Genomic DNA, 15,719 nt, shown 5'->3' with positions numbered 1-15,719 from the left:
CGTCAGGCGTCAAATAGACCATCGCACATCAGCGAACGGACCATCGCACTTTGGCGTAGACCATCGCACTTCAGCGTGACCATCGCACTTCAGCGTCCCCATCGCACCTCCGAGTCCTACATATATATATATGTATGAAATCTCTTAGTTATGATGAAATATTTAGGTAACAATTTTATGAAATTCTGATTTCTACTCAGGTCAGTAATCACCAATATTAGTTTAAAAACTTATATTATATATGCTATATGAGATTTAGTATAAAATAATTTGCATGAATGCATGTAATCTAATAAGAGCTGTAGCTAGATTTTTTTCCCTATCATTCTTGTTTAATCATTTTGTTTGTTTCTCTGCAATTTGATTTAATTTGTCTACACTAGATCCAAAAATACAATCTCCTAATTCATTCTACTTAATACTGATTTAAACTTGTTTAGAATTTAAAAATTTAGAAAGTAAATGGAATCGTCCGATGTTATAAAATTTGGTATATACCTTCAACCCTCTTGATGAATTTGAACAGAATTGCAGATTTCATATTATTTTATTTTTTCGTCTCTTACTATGATTATGATATTATTTTTCTACAGGACTTTCTAGAAGATTATAGCCGATTCCAGGAGAAAATAGGTGATTTTGATCGACGACTAGCTACAATCGTCTGCCAAGCATTTGATGACTGTTCAACATCAGAGTCTATCTTTAAGGTATGAAGGAATATTCATGTTTTCTGCAAAATCATAATCTTAAATTTTACACAGCTGCTGCAATCGATATTTATTTCTCATAGCACAAATTTTATAAAATTTGCAGCTGGACATTAAAAAATAAAGATTCTAAATAAATATATCCTATAATTTTTTAAAATCCTAGTTGTTAACTTCTATGTCATTTAGTCTCTGGTGGAAATTGCTACATTTGCAATCATACCACATCTTCCTATTTTATATTTAAAGAATTTGAACGTATATTTTACTTTAATATCAATTCTTTACTTCATTGATGAAATTTTTGCCTACTTCTCTTCAACTATGAGATGTCTTTAAAATGATATAAAAAAAAATCTACTTTTTATCTTTTATTTTAGTTATTGGATATCTTGGGTACCCTTTTGGAGCGACCCTTGATAAAGACAGATTTTGAGTCTAAATACCCAATTATCATAGATATGATGAACAATGAACTAGATACTGCCAAGGGTATCTATGATGCACAAGTGGCTATGAAGAAAGGCAAAGGAAAAGCTGGTTTACATAAGAACATGCCAAAAGTTTCTGGCAGTTTGAGATGGTCTCATGAACTCAGAGAAAGGATATCTATTCCCATGAAAGACTTCAAATCAATAGATCACTCGTATGTATACATATATAACGATCATTTTGTTAATGAGCGTTATTGCATTTAAGCGTGGGGATATCAGGATTGGAATGCATGTTAGACAAATACCATGTGTATATATCATAATTTGAAGAGCTTTCTAACCTTTCAGAGTTTTGTGAAAAAACCCTAAGCTGTATTTTCAAATGAATTTGTTAAATAATCAAACAAATGTATACTTTAATGATTTCCTGAATAGATTTAACATTGTTTTATTTTTGAAAAATATGAAATTTGTTTTAGTATTTTTCATGTTTTAAAGGCATATTTAACCTTTTGACAATTTTTTTCTTCAGGTGTATGCAAGGAGAAGATGCTAAATTAGTTTATACCAAGTTTGAAGAAATGTTGGGACTTTTGAATGGGTAGGTGATTTGTCATTTTTTTTTTATCTATGATTAATTTCAATTCATTTTTGCTCTTGTTTATAACACCTTATCACTTTGTCCACCATTATAGAATATCGCAGAAGTTATTTTAAAATTTTGACATCACGTGAAATTGTCTGATGCGACAAGATTAAAGTGATCATTGTATGACATCAATAGGGCAAGTCTCTCAAATCTTGAGTCAAGTGTCGCAGAATTGCAGATAATGACGTGGTGGCTATTACTGCTCTTACCAAATGTCCAATATGAAAAACATCATATACATTGCGAAACAACCAGTTATCAATAGTATTCTACAAGTTGTAAAATATGAACAAAAACCTATAAAATCGGATATTTTTCGGAATTTTCTTTCAGTCACATTTAAGAAAATAAACATTTTATTGTCGATTTTTAGTTAGAATCCAGCATGTCTAAATTAAATAAAAAAATTGGTCCAAAGTCTATGACATCACACCTTAACTTTCCTTGACTTTTAATCAAACTGGAATTTTTTTAATTTTAGTTGGGACTCTGAAGTCTATTCTGAATGGTCAGCCAGTGTAAGTGAAGCTTGTGCCTTCAATATGAGTCAGCCACTGATCGTTAGAAACGAAGAGACAAACCTTATACAAGTTAACTTTGACCCACAGCTTACTGCCGTGTTACGAGAAGTCAAATATTTGGACGGACGTGAAGAACAGGAGATACCAGAATCTGCCAAAGCCATGTTTGCCAAGAATGATACTTTCTGGCGTTTTGTAACCAACTTAGATCTAAGCGTTCATCTCTATAATAAAGTCAGGAACACTGTGTTAGAGGTTGAGTTTCCATTAGTTGAAGACCAGTTGAAAGATATTGATGTCCAATTGGAACAAGCTGAAAAATCTCTCAACTGGGAGAGTGAAGGTAAGCAAATATGTTTATATAGGTTTTACAGTAAAATATGTGAGGAAAATATATTTAATAATAAAAACGAGTAGAGGTACAATGAATATATAAATGAAGGTTAAGTCTGAAAGTTTTGTCTTTGGTTTATGCTTTACTTACAATAGTAGGTTTTTGTTGGTCTCTGCGAAAAAAAGTTTTTTTGGTCCAGCATCAGATTAAAATTTTGGTTTAAAGTAAGTCACATCAATTTGACACTTAGTACAGTACTCATGTTCATTAAGGTAGATGGGGTGTTTAAATTATAATCCATAGAATTTTTTAATAATTTGCCAAAATGAAGTTTATATCATGCTTTTTAAAAAAAAATAATAAAAAGAATGGGTCACGGAGCTTATTTTCACGCTACAGGTTGTGCAAAATTGACAGATTTTGTATAGATTATGCATGGAAAACCCAATTTTCTGCCATAAAACAAAAACTGCACCATAGAATTTTGAGATAAAATATGAGAAGGTAGCTCTATTAGTATGCTTTCAGATAAGAAAAAGAAAAAATAGGGTCACGGGACCCGTTTTCTTGCTACATAATAAAATAGGTAAATTCCTAACACATTCTATTGTAAAAGTAACTTTATCTGAATTATCTGCCCTTACATTTGAGTTTCCTCCCCTTATGTGGCAAAGTTGGAAAAAATAGAATCAAACAAAAGTATTCAGTTATTTTGTAAAATACAACCATAAATATGATAAAATATGTCATTTTCTATATTGAATTGAAAATTCTTACATATGAATTACCTACTACTCTCAAAATTTGCACCTTTTATTAAAGATCTAGACCGATTGTTTTCTGGTATTTCAAAATCCAAGATGGAGGAAGACACCCTATCTACCTTAAATGATTCGATTTTTTTCAAAAATATATGCATCACTGAACCTGGAAATGTGATAGTGCAAGTTCAGCATTGTGTCCTATGGACACATATTTTCGTTTTATTTACTTATTGTCTTTGAATATTTAGTTTAAACATATTTGATTTGCTTCAATATTCTAAAGGAAATGAGATGCAAGTAAATCAATTTATAAATCCTTGTATATTTCAGGGGTATGGGAATATATCCAAAAGACTAGAGACCAAGTCATAGACCTCGAGTCCCGTGTACAAAAGGCCAAGGATAATGTAGAGGAAATCAAGAAACTGATGTCAACATGGAGTAAAACACCGCTGTTTGAACGTAAAGAAGAAAAACATGATTCTCTTTTGAATTTGGATGATAGAAAAGAAAGACTTGAAAAGCGTTACACTAACATTAAGGGACTAGGCGACAAATTACATGAACTGTTAAAGGTAAGATTAATTGAGCATCACAAGAATGAATCTTCAGAGTCATGGTTTGATTTCAACCATCGAAACAAATATTTAATGAGATTAATATGGATAAAAATTAGCAAAGGCAACGATTTTTCACAGTAAATATTTTTCGGTCATTAATATGAAGCATAATTTTTACTGTAATAAAAGTTGAAGTTTTAAAAAATAGAATAAGTAATTTATCTACATATGCACCCACTATTGCTCCTTAACAAAATATGTATAAGTGTGGCATAAAGGCTAAAATTAAATAAACCTACTGTGCTTAAAATTCGTCTACTGTACTTTGTGAAAAAATACATTTCAATATAGCTAACAATCAATTTTTGTCTTAAGATTTTTTGTGAGAAAAGGCCTTGATATTAATACATAAAAATATAATAATATAAAACACTATGTAATGTCCTTTTTGTTAGAGTCACATTCATCAAATAATAATGGATTTATTTCAGCAAAACTTGGAATATTTCAAAGCCAGTGGTAGTTCAGATACATGGAAAGCCTATGTAGATTATGTTGATGAAATGGTCGTCGATGGATTCTTCAACACCATTCACTGTAGCATTAAATTCTTACTAGACAATACTGATCCTAAGATTGAAGTGGATCCATTATTCGAAGCACAATTAGAACTAAGAGTACCGGAAATGATTTTCATTCCATCTCTAGATTACGGAGTAGCCGATGGATTCTATGACTTGGTCGATAGCCTTGCCGGGGACATCTACAAACAAGCTTCTCTGATCCCACGTCTCGCTGCTCATAGTGGACAGGAAAATTACCAACCTGATTTGGAAGAAATGGAAGAACTGTCTGACATGAGAAGTGAACTCATGGATAGAATCACTAACATAATGAACAAGGCTGTAGAGTATAGGAATTCTTTTGATAATTACTCCTACCTTTGGGTTGATGATAGGACAGAGTTTATGAGACAGTTCTTACTGTATAACCATGTTCTCACACAGGAAGAGATAGAAGCTCATGCAGAGGATAGTGTCCCTGAGAATCCACCCACACTCAAACAATTCAAAGAACAGGTAGGATTGAATTAAGCATTCTCATTAGGTTCGCCCTCACCCTACTGATGTTTGTCTATATGCCCATGTTAATGCTACCAAATTAAAAAAAAAATTAAGCTTTGTCCCCTTGAAATGTAAATAAGATAAGATGGAAAATCTTTATTTTTTTCAGGGAGATCAATGTTATATGTTAAAGGTTTTCATCAGAGTCAGAAATATCTTTACCAATTTTGCAATCAGCAGTAAAAAAATCTCCTTATTTTATTTGAATTTTGAATTCTATTTAATTGAAGAAAAACATTAAAAGATTCTGTAAGCTCACTGCAGAGATATTGCTAATTGATATTTGTAACTGAAGATATTGTATGCTGCCATCTGGTATTCTTGTTCTTCTTTTGATGTAAATTTCAATCTGAATGCTGCTATGAAGAAATAAAGTTTTGGTTGATTTTACTAGGAAACCCATAGTATGTAAGAATCATCAAACTTTATTCTATTTATAGATTGACACTTATGAGAAGATATACGGAGAGGCAGAACAAATTCAGCCTACACAGTTATTTGAGAGCTGGTTCCGAGTAAATTCTAAACCTTTCAAGCAAGCTCTATTAAACACTATAAAAAGATGGAGTTACAGTTTCAAACAACATCTAATTGATCATGTGACCAACAGGTAAGTAGATCTCTTAAGTACTAAGTTCATTATCCTTTGTGGGATACCAGATTTCATGGATTTCATTGGTTAAGGTAAATCATCAATTCTAATGTTCAGTGATGTACACATTTCCTATAGGCTTGTGTGCAGACTATGACAAAGCCACGAAATCAAATATCCACAAAAATATGATTTTCCTCAATCCACAAAAATTGATATCTTCAAAAATATGATTTTCCTCAATCTCCGAAAATTGGTATTCACAAATATGAATGAATCCACAGTATCAATTTTGCAAATACATGTATGAACAAAAGGGGATTTGGGGTATAAGTTATTGAGACAGCAACCTGATGACTAAAAAATCAGAAGACATCAAGTTCATTTAAAAATGAAAAAATCATGTAAACCAGGAATATTTTTATGAAAATTGCAGAAAAAAAATTAAAAATATTAATTTTTGAGGGTCTATAGACTATATATATAAAAATAAGAGAAAGGGAATGAAATTGGCTTTGAAATAGTCAAGTAACAAAAGAAAAAAACAGCATAAAAATTTTCCATCATACAGTTGAAAAAAATGCAGTTGATTTAACAACAGTGTAAATCATGTATCACTTGATTTTATTGTGAGTGATTGAATTTGAGTTTGAACTGATATGATTGACAGATCCATTGTTGGTTGACTAATGTTCTGGACTAGACTGAAAGAAAAAGTTAACACATTTTTGGGACTACACAGTCGATATGGAATGTGTTTTCAAGTCTAATAATGTGTAGTTTGGTTTAAATTGCTATAACATGTATTAAATAATTTGATTTGTTTTCTAAAAGTAAAACAATCATATGAGCTGCATCGGATAGAAATTATGCAAATGAATATCAATACATCTGTTAACTTATTTTGGGTTGAAAAAATCTATATATATATATGCAAAGTCTGGAACTGTTTGAAAATTGAGTTGATATTCATGTAAGGACCCTACAAAGCAGACCCACATTCATCTTGTATTTTGTATTTGAATGTTCCAAAATCAATCAAAGTCTTATACATGTACACGTATACGTGCACTTGCATAAGGTCGATTTCTATCCAACGCAGCTAATATTTTTTGCATTGCAGTTCATAATAACAGTTTCTGTTTTTTTATTTTTTAAAGTTTGAAGGAGTTAACTGACTTCATCAAGACAACAGATGCTGGATTAGAACAACAAGTTGAGGAGGGTGATTACAATGGGCTGGTCGGATGTATGGGTTACCTATTGGCTGTCAAGGATAGACAGGCTACGACAGATGAGATGTTTGAACCGCTGAAACAGACTATAGAACTGCTGAAAACTTATGATCAGGAGATGTCTGAGGAAGTACATCTTCAGTTACAGGTAAATTATATTAGTAACAGGTAAAATATATTTGTTACAGGTAATATATATTAGTTACAGGTAAAATATAATATTTACAGGTAAATATATTAGTTACAAGTTATATCAGTCCCAGGTAAATTAGATATTGCTGTTACTATTTCTTGAGGTTGTTTTAGAGAGGAAAAAACACTCATGCTATCAAATGGATATTTTGAATCTCAAGAAAAGATTTTATGTGAATATATTAGTTACAGCAAAATGATTAGAGTGTGTAGGTAAAGGTAATATCTTTGGCTAGCTTGCTTGCTAGCTGAACCGTGAAATCATTATTAGGTTATGTATACTACCCTCCATTCTAAGTAGTCTTGTCCTACAGACAAAATAGATTGGTTATCTGTTGGACTAGTCTACTCTCCAAGGAGGGTAGTATACCTAACCTAATAATGACTTCACGGTTTAGCTAGCATGCAAGCTAACCAAAGATATTACCTTTACCTACACACTCAAGTGATTTGGCTGTAAATATACTTGCCTGAATCCACCTCTACAACTTCATAAATTTTTGGTGTTGTATGAATGATAATGAATGTTATAAATTAAAGGCATCATTAAAACTAATGAGAGTATTCTAATATAAGCAGAACATATTCTTTATGTAAGGTAAATGTATCAGGCAAGTATATTTAACTATTACATATATACAATTCAAATAAAATTATATATTTACATGCTATTAGACCTCTCTACAATTACATCTAAAAAAATATTTCATTTTCAGGGTTAAAAATGGTAAAGAAGGGGCATTATTTCCTAATTTATTTTTAAGGTTTTGCTTATATTAGATGATTTTGTACATGGCTAGCATAGACTACTCTATGATGATTGATTGATGAATGCTGGTTGTCTCATCAGGATTAAACGACTGTGTGGGGGTGGGGGTGGGGGGCAAGGGCTCTCTATGGTACTTAAAAATATTCACAAAATTATGTTTTTACTTTTTAGGAATTACCTGAACAATGGAAGAATACAAAGAAGATTGCCATCACTGTAAAACAACAGGTGGCGCCACTGCAGGCTACTGAGGTGGCTAATATTAGACGTAACACTGCTACATTTGACGTCAACCAACATAAGTTCAGGGAACATTTCCGCTCCATACCACCATTTAGATACAATTGTGAAAAACCATATCGTAGTATTGATTCTGTAAGTTTTTTTCTCAAAAAAGTATTTTGTGTCAGAATTATGTTTTTTATAATATATTATATATCTTTCAATGAATCCAGTTTTTGTGATTTAAATATTTCAGTTTGCCATTAGCCTGACATATTAATGGAAGTTATTTCGATGAAAGAAAACAATTGAAATGAAGAAATAAAACAGTTTTGTGTTAAACTTTTGACAATACAATTTTTGTACGAGCAGTATGCCTTGACCAATGAAAAGAGGTTATTTTTGGACTAGTTGTAATGCCATCATTTATAAAGATTAAAGTAAACACATTTTGGAATTTTGAACCTTAAATGTAAAATAGGTTGTTATAATATTTCTACAGTGAATAAAACACTCTTGGCTTGTTTTCTTTTTTAAGTCTTTAGAAATGATGATCAAGAAAGATGATTGATTTGAATGTTGTTTGCTGGTCCAGTGGCAAATATTTCATGCATATTTAGAATGAAAGAAATTTGAATACACAATTTTAATCACAGGAGACCAAAAAAATTAATAACCAACCTTATTTCCTTTATTTTTTCAGTACCATAAAGAGATATCTGATATGGAAACAGAAATGGGTAAACTATTAGATGCAGCAGGACTTTTTGAAGTCAATGTCCCAGATTTCAAGCAGCTTAAACAATGTCGTAAAGAACTGAAACTATTGAAAACTCTGTGGGACTACGTTATCATGGTCAGAAGCAGTTTTGAAGATTGGAAAACAACATCATGGAAAGAAATCAACGTGGAGCAGATGGACATGGACTGTAAGAAATTCGCCAAGGATATCCGATCCCTTGATAAGGAAATGAGAGCCTGGGACTCCTACACCGGTGTGGAAGATAGTGTAAAGAATATGTTGACATCTTTAAGAGCCGTTGGTGAGCTCCAGAATGATGCCATTAGGGAACGCCATTGGCAACAGCTTATGGCTGCTACTAAGGTAGGTTGAAGGGTTATTTTCATAACAGAACTTAGATACTGTTATTTTTTCAAGCGATTTATTTACAGGATTATTGCAAGTAGAAATATAACTAGACAAATTTAAATCATGTAAATTTGTCCATAAATGGTTTACTGATTTATATAGATATAGGAAGATGTGGTATGAGTGCCAATGAGACAACTCTCCATCCAAGTAACAATTTATAAAAGTAAACCATTATAGGTCAAGGTACGGCCTTCAACACGGAGCATTGGCTCACACCGAACAGCAAGCTATATCTACTGCAAAAAGTATCTGTAAAAATAAATTGGTCTTTACAGTACCATCTTAGACTTCAGTCAAGTTTTACTCTACTGGCAAGGACAAATTTAACAAATTTGTAAATCTTGGAAATTTTTTAGGAGGGAAAAATTTGCAATACAAATGAAGAAATAAAAACAAAAATTAAGCCATCAGCTCCAATAGGCTTATTTGACCCTAGATCGGTCTCCAAATAACCTTCTGATGTCATGCAACAATCACACTTTAATTATTATGTCAAATATTTTAAATTGTGATGCAAAATTTTACATCATTTTCTAATATACAATACAAAAAAACTGATAAATAATTTGTATTTCTTTTTTTTTTTTTTTTGTTTTGAAACTGAAATACTTTAATAAAAATGATATTATATTGACAGGTACGATTTATGATGGACGACAAGACAACCCTGGCTGACTTACTCTCCTTGAACCTCCACAACTTTGAGGATGAGGTCCGTGGTATTGTTGACAAAGCTGTAAAGGAAATGAGCATGGAGAAGGTTCTGAAAGAATTGGATGTTACGTGGGCAACGATGGAATTTGAACACGATCCCCATCCCAGGACAAAGATTACTATGCTGAAGACCAGTGAGGAGTTGATAGATACTCTTGAAGATAACCAGGTAATTTGGTGCCTAAGGAAATTTGCTGCTGAAATAAAAAAAAATCTTAGATGCAGGTGCAGCTTTAAAGGGTGTGCACCTCACCACCTCCCCCTATCAGAAGAAAAAATATGTAATTTATAGGTAAAATTACAGCCAATTTTTTGGTCAAAATATGGTCCTCTAAATCCTAATTCTCAGGAGCGCCTCCAGCCCCCTAACATCAAATCCTGGATCCAAGCCTGAGATGAATTCTTAAGTACATAGTGAATCATACATCAGAATTGTCGGAAAATAACGATAGTACTTTTATGCATGTTTTTAATATACCAGTGCAAGCTTTAAAAGCAATAGAATTTTTGGCTGCTTTATAATTATTTTGCCTTTCAGCTTTACATGGTTAAATCTGTTTAGATTACGGTATTTGATAGGCTTTTATATACATGTTTTTTCTGTATTTGAACATATTTGCCTATTTAGTGTTACACACACTTAAATTTGCAGGATACGTCTTAAGTTTATTGTAAAAAGTTATTTCCAAGGAGTCTTTTAAGGTAAATGTTTATAAAGTTTTACAGGTAGTTGTATGAAGAACACATTTTAGCAAAAACTATATTGTAAAAAGCTCTATTGGTAATGTTTTTTTTCTGGAAAAAAGTACCTTCAAAGGACCTCAAGTTCTCTTTCCTGCAACAACCCTTATTACTTTACCATATTTTAACCAGAGGCCCCCGTCAGTCATTTTAATTTCAATACCTGATATTTGTTAAAATACCTCCTGATAAGATAAAACTAAAAGTGACTACCATTAGAAAAATTATTGTACACACATTTGGTTTCTGTTATTAATTATGAAATGAATTCAATTAACAGTTATATTTTAAAAATTACATTTCAGGTACAATTACAAAATATGTTGTCATCTAAATTCATCGCTCACTTCCTACAAGAGGTATCATCATGGCAGAAAAAACTATCGACAGCTGATCAAGTTATCCAGATCTGGATGGAGGTACAGAGAACATGGTCTCATTTAGAAAGTATCTTCATAGGATCAGAAGACATCAGAAACCAGTTACCTGAGGATTCCAAAAGATTTGATGGAATTGATAGTGATTTTAAGGTTAGTAGAATTTAATCCCCTATTTGATAATTTAGGAAGATCGCATCATTTTTGTGTCACACAGTATCATAGCCTTGAAAAACTTGAGAAGAGAATTTAAAGTACTGTTAGTTCAAAAATTTTTGCAAGGTTTTTATTAATGCGAATAATGCGACTTTGTGAGTATCGTATAAATAATAAGAGCTCGCATTATGATAACCAATATAGATATCTGTATGCAGCTTTTCCTACAATCGCAATAATTAATCTTGAATTTTAGTAGGTTATATCAAAATTGCAATAATAAATGCACACAATAATTTTTGAATTTACAGTACTCATGCATTATCCAAAACTGTCCATTTTAGAGTACAGAAGAATGCGAATGATTAATTACATGATTGATTTTTGGTTGCTTAATGTCAATAACATGATGAATGAAAATTCATTTCTTTTTCGAGATATTGCACTAAAATTCCATAAATTTACATGATAGAAATTCTATATTTGTTACTTTGCAGGAATTAGTGTCTGAAGTTGAAAAGACAAAGAATGTTGTTGATGCTACTAACCAGCCTAACTTGTTTGAGAGATTAGAGGCTCTCCAGGGGCAACTTACACTCTGTGAGAAGGCACTGGCTGAATATTTGGAAACAAAGAGATTGGCATTCCCAAGATTCTACTTCGTATCATCAGCAGATTTGCTTGATATTTTGTCTAATGGAAATAATCCTCCAGTTGTAAGTAATTGAAAACAACCCACATAATTTGAATTGCCATTTGCACAGTTTTGAGGGAAGAATTCATATTTAAGGCAAATTTCTGTACAAAAAACCTAGAATTTTTTCATATTTTTAAAAATCCATTAATGTTAGGCTTGAATTGTGTTTCTGGATAGTAACCCATTATGGTTGGTTGATGGCGGCTTAATGTCCAGTGTTAAATATTACATGCACATTTATGACAAAAAGAAAATGTGAGGCTAATAGAGACAAAACTGGTAAAAGACCAAGATTTCTATTCTTGATAATTTTTCTGTTTAAATTTTTTTGGCATTCAAATTACTGCAGTTAAGTGCTCAGAAATCTTCTACAATAAAAGAAAAGAAAAAAAACAATTTTTTGCCCTTTATAGCAATGTACTTTATGTTTCTAAAACTCCTGATCTCACATTTTAGGTTGCCCGTCATCTGACCAAATTGTTTGATAGTTTGGCAAACCTTAAGTTTGAGGAGGACGACAAGGGAAACAAAATCAAATCTGCCATAGGTATGCACAGTAAAGATGGAGAATATGTGGATATGGATAAACCATGTGATCTGAATGGTCAAGTAAGTATAATAGTATGAAAAAGGCCTTGACCTCCTCACGCAATTTTATATTTTCAGTTTTTGTGTATTTCCATAAAAAGTCAGAAACATAATCAATTAGCATTAGCATGTTCCTCAAAATAGTAAATGTTTTCTTGCAATATATATACAGGGTGTCTCAACATATAAATTTAGGTACAGGCATCTGCCTGGAGTTAAAAAACCACCATCGAGTCATATATTGATTTATGCAAAACTCCCTACCCCATTCATAGGAAAATCACAACCCATTTGTATATATTTCCCAGCTAATGACATCTTATTTAGACGTTTACCACATGGGATCATTCATACTATAAGATAAAAGATCAGTAGACAGTTTTTACAGATATCTTAACATAAGATGATTTTGTAAGATCCATTGACACATAAATTTCTACCGATTGTTATATTTTTTATTACCTATGTGAAATTGCACCCCATTGATATATTGAACATTCCAAAAAAGTGACCCAGACCAGAGGCAGCACATCTGTGTATACTTTTGTATAGGAAAAGACCTCCATGAATATGAATATGCTAACCAATCACATCATCACAAATAATATTCAGATAAATTGTATCGACCACAACTTGATTTTAATTTGTTGCCAAAACACCCTGTTTCAATGGTTGCTTTACAGAATTGGGAGTTCCATGTTTGTGCATGTCATATATGTATGAATGAACTTTTTCCTCAGTTTTAAGGGCCAAGTAGGGGTAGCATACTTTGTATAAATGGGTCTTATAGACACCAACAGAGGGTAAAATAAAATGTAGCTTTTCTGAAAATGATGTAACATGTACCGATTTATTTCTAGGTAGAGGCATGGTTGATGAGACTGTTGGAGTCCCAGTGTAGTACAGTCAGACATGAGATGACTGAAGCTGTTAGCTCATATGAAGAAAAACCCAGAGAACAGTGGCTGTTTGACTTCCCTGCTCAAGTGGCATTGTGTGGCACACAGATTTGGTGGACTACAGAAGTCAACATTGCCTTTGCCAGACTTGAGGAAGGTTATGAAAATGCCCTGAAAGATTACAACAAAAAACAGGTAAGAACTATACTAAGAAATATGTCTTTGATATTACTGTGGATTCATCATTATTCGTGAGATACCAATTTTTGTGGATTTCGTAGGCAAAGGATAATCACAAATTTTAATGTTCAACTAATGACACAGTTTCTTCAGGCTTGTATGTAGACTTTGGCAAAACCCTGAAATCAAATATGCATGAAAATAAAATTTGTCCTCAATCATTGAAAATTGGTACCCACCAAAATAAATGAATCTACTGTTTGTGTCATGCTTCATATTTCAGCGAACTAAAACTTTTAAAATGGTTAAAGAAAAAATTTTAAAAATCAAAGGTCTAATCCTTTAGAGTGGTTTCAAAATTCCAGATGACAGATATGGTTAAAATAATGTGGAATAATTACTTAGACTAATAATATATATATATAAATTTATATTTTTGTGACTGCATCTTACGATCCTTCACAACAGATAATTTAGCTAATTTGCAATCAATTCCATCTTCATTCCTAATATATCATGTACTGTGTAGATTCTACGGATGAGGAAAGGTAACACTAGGCCACCGAAAGCTGAATTTTTAGTTCAGTCTAGGTGGCCGAGTGGTCTAGAGAGCTGGACACAGTGCAGGCGGTGGTGTCACGATGTCCCAATGGCATGAATCCCGGCGAGGGAAGAACAAAAATTTGCGTCTGCAAATTTGCAGATTTATCATTGTTGTGCTGATATTCAGAGTAGTAATGAATATATAAATATATATTTTGACTCTTTCAAAATTCAAGAGTCTATCCTAAATTGAGGTAAATTATATGGCCTTCCAAATACCGTTTTGATTCCTAACATCACTGAAGAGACATTAATTGTCGAAATCCGGATATGGTGTACAAATTTTTGCACCTCAATGTTTGCGGTATACCATCTTTTCCGCAAGTTTATTGTTTTCTGTTTGGTAATAAATTAATGATAGGATCTATTTTGTTACATCTTGTGATCGGTTTATTTGGCAATCGCCAATGGCAGTCAGCAGGGTTTAAGAACATCAGTTGTTCGACCTGTTAGTCAAATGCGTTTTGTTAACAAGCCGCAATTTTTATACGTGTGCATGCAAAACAAATTTCTTGGTAGACGGGTCTTAATACAGCACAAACAACATTTTCCAAAAGACCAAATGAGTGAAAAAGTATATTTTAACAAAATGCATTTGACTATATATATACAGTCAAACAGATCATATAAACCCGAAGGCAAATATAATACAAGCCCAAACGAAAAAATATAAACAAGTCTAAATTGAAGAAAACGTTCAAACCTATGATTGCATTGGATAAAAACCACAATTTTTATATGTGTGCATGCAAAACAAATTTCTTGGTAGAGGGGTCCAAATACAGCACATTATTAAACAACATTTTCCAATAACCAAAAAGTGAAAAAGTATTATTTTAACAAAACGCATTTGATATATATAGTATTTCCCTTCTTTTCATTGTGGGTCCCTATATTTTCTTGAGTATCAATTTTTTCATGGATTGAGAAAGAATTGTATTTTATATTGTGGACTTGACAAATTCTGCATACAGACCTCTAGAAAGTTTCTATTTTGTTGAAAACTTGATTTCTTCATTGAGAACATTTACCATCGATATCCTCAAAAAATTAGTAAGCCACAATTAATATTAAATCATCAATTTATTATGGATCGAGTCAGATAATAATCTATTCTGGCTAGTGAAAATTTGGATAAGACAAGTTGACAAATGGACAAGATTTTGTACATTGTTTTTTTCTTGTTTAAAGTCAATGATTTTTAGTGCTTACAACAGTGATTATAAAAAAGCATATGTGACAAAGATTTGGTTTTATGGTGTTGATGTGTTGCTGTTTCATTTAAGCACGCATCTAAATCTTCATTTCTTCATATTAATAAAAAGTAAGAGATTAAAACCTTATATTGATATAATCACATTTATAACAACTTATTATGCCCCACCCCCACCCTACCCCAACCCCAGTAGGCGACGGGGGCATTAAGTGTAACCCCTTGACCGTCTGTCCTCTTGTCTTTCCGTCCGGCCGTCTCTCCTTCCCATTTTTGTTTGTTTGAAGCTTGA

General features: G+C 32.2%; 1 protein-coding gene across 1 annotated transcript in view; it reads left to right on the top strand.

The window, feature by feature from the left end:
- Positions 1-15,719, top strand: part of LOC127717616 (dynein beta chain, ciliary-like) — a 62,850-nt gene that overhangs the window by 15,007 nt on the left and 32,124 nt on the right. The window contains exons 8-22 of the mRNA XM_052223329.1: positions 594-710; positions 1,091-1,356; positions 1,677-1,745; positions 2,275-2,657; positions 3,743-3,987; positions 4,464-5,051; positions 5,537-5,706; positions 6,849-7,071; positions 8,056-8,259; positions 8,810-9,211; positions 9,897-10,142; positions 11,020-11,244; positions 11,745-11,963; positions 12,401-12,553; positions 13,393-13,626. Coding sequence (XP_052079289.1) covers positions 594-710; positions 1,091-1,356; positions 1,677-1,745; positions 2,275-2,657; positions 3,743-3,987; positions 4,464-5,051; positions 5,537-5,706; positions 6,849-7,071; positions 8,056-8,259; positions 8,810-9,211; positions 9,897-10,142; positions 11,020-11,244; positions 11,745-11,963; positions 12,401-12,553; positions 13,393-13,626 — 3,744 coding nt within the window. The remainder of the gene's footprint in view (positions 1-593; positions 711-1,090; positions 1,357-1,676; positions 1,746-2,274; positions 2,658-3,742; positions 3,988-4,463; positions 5,052-5,536; positions 5,707-6,848; positions 7,072-8,055; positions 8,260-8,809; positions 9,212-9,896; positions 10,143-11,019; positions 11,245-11,744; positions 11,964-12,400; positions 12,554-13,392; positions 13,627-15,719) is intronic.

Source organism: Mytilus californianus, unplaced genomic scaffold (genome assembly GCF_021869535.1).
Source record: "Mytilus californianus isolate M0D057914Y unplaced genomic scaffold, xbMytCali1.0.p SCAF_10, whole genome shotgun sequence".
In the NCBI taxonomy this organism is placed as follows: Eukaryota; Metazoa; Mollusca; class Bivalvia; order Mytilida; family Mytilidae; genus Mytilus; species Mytilus californianus.
The sequence above is the reverse complement of the archived record's forward strand: the minus strand, read 5'-3'. Positions and strand labels throughout refer to the sequence as shown.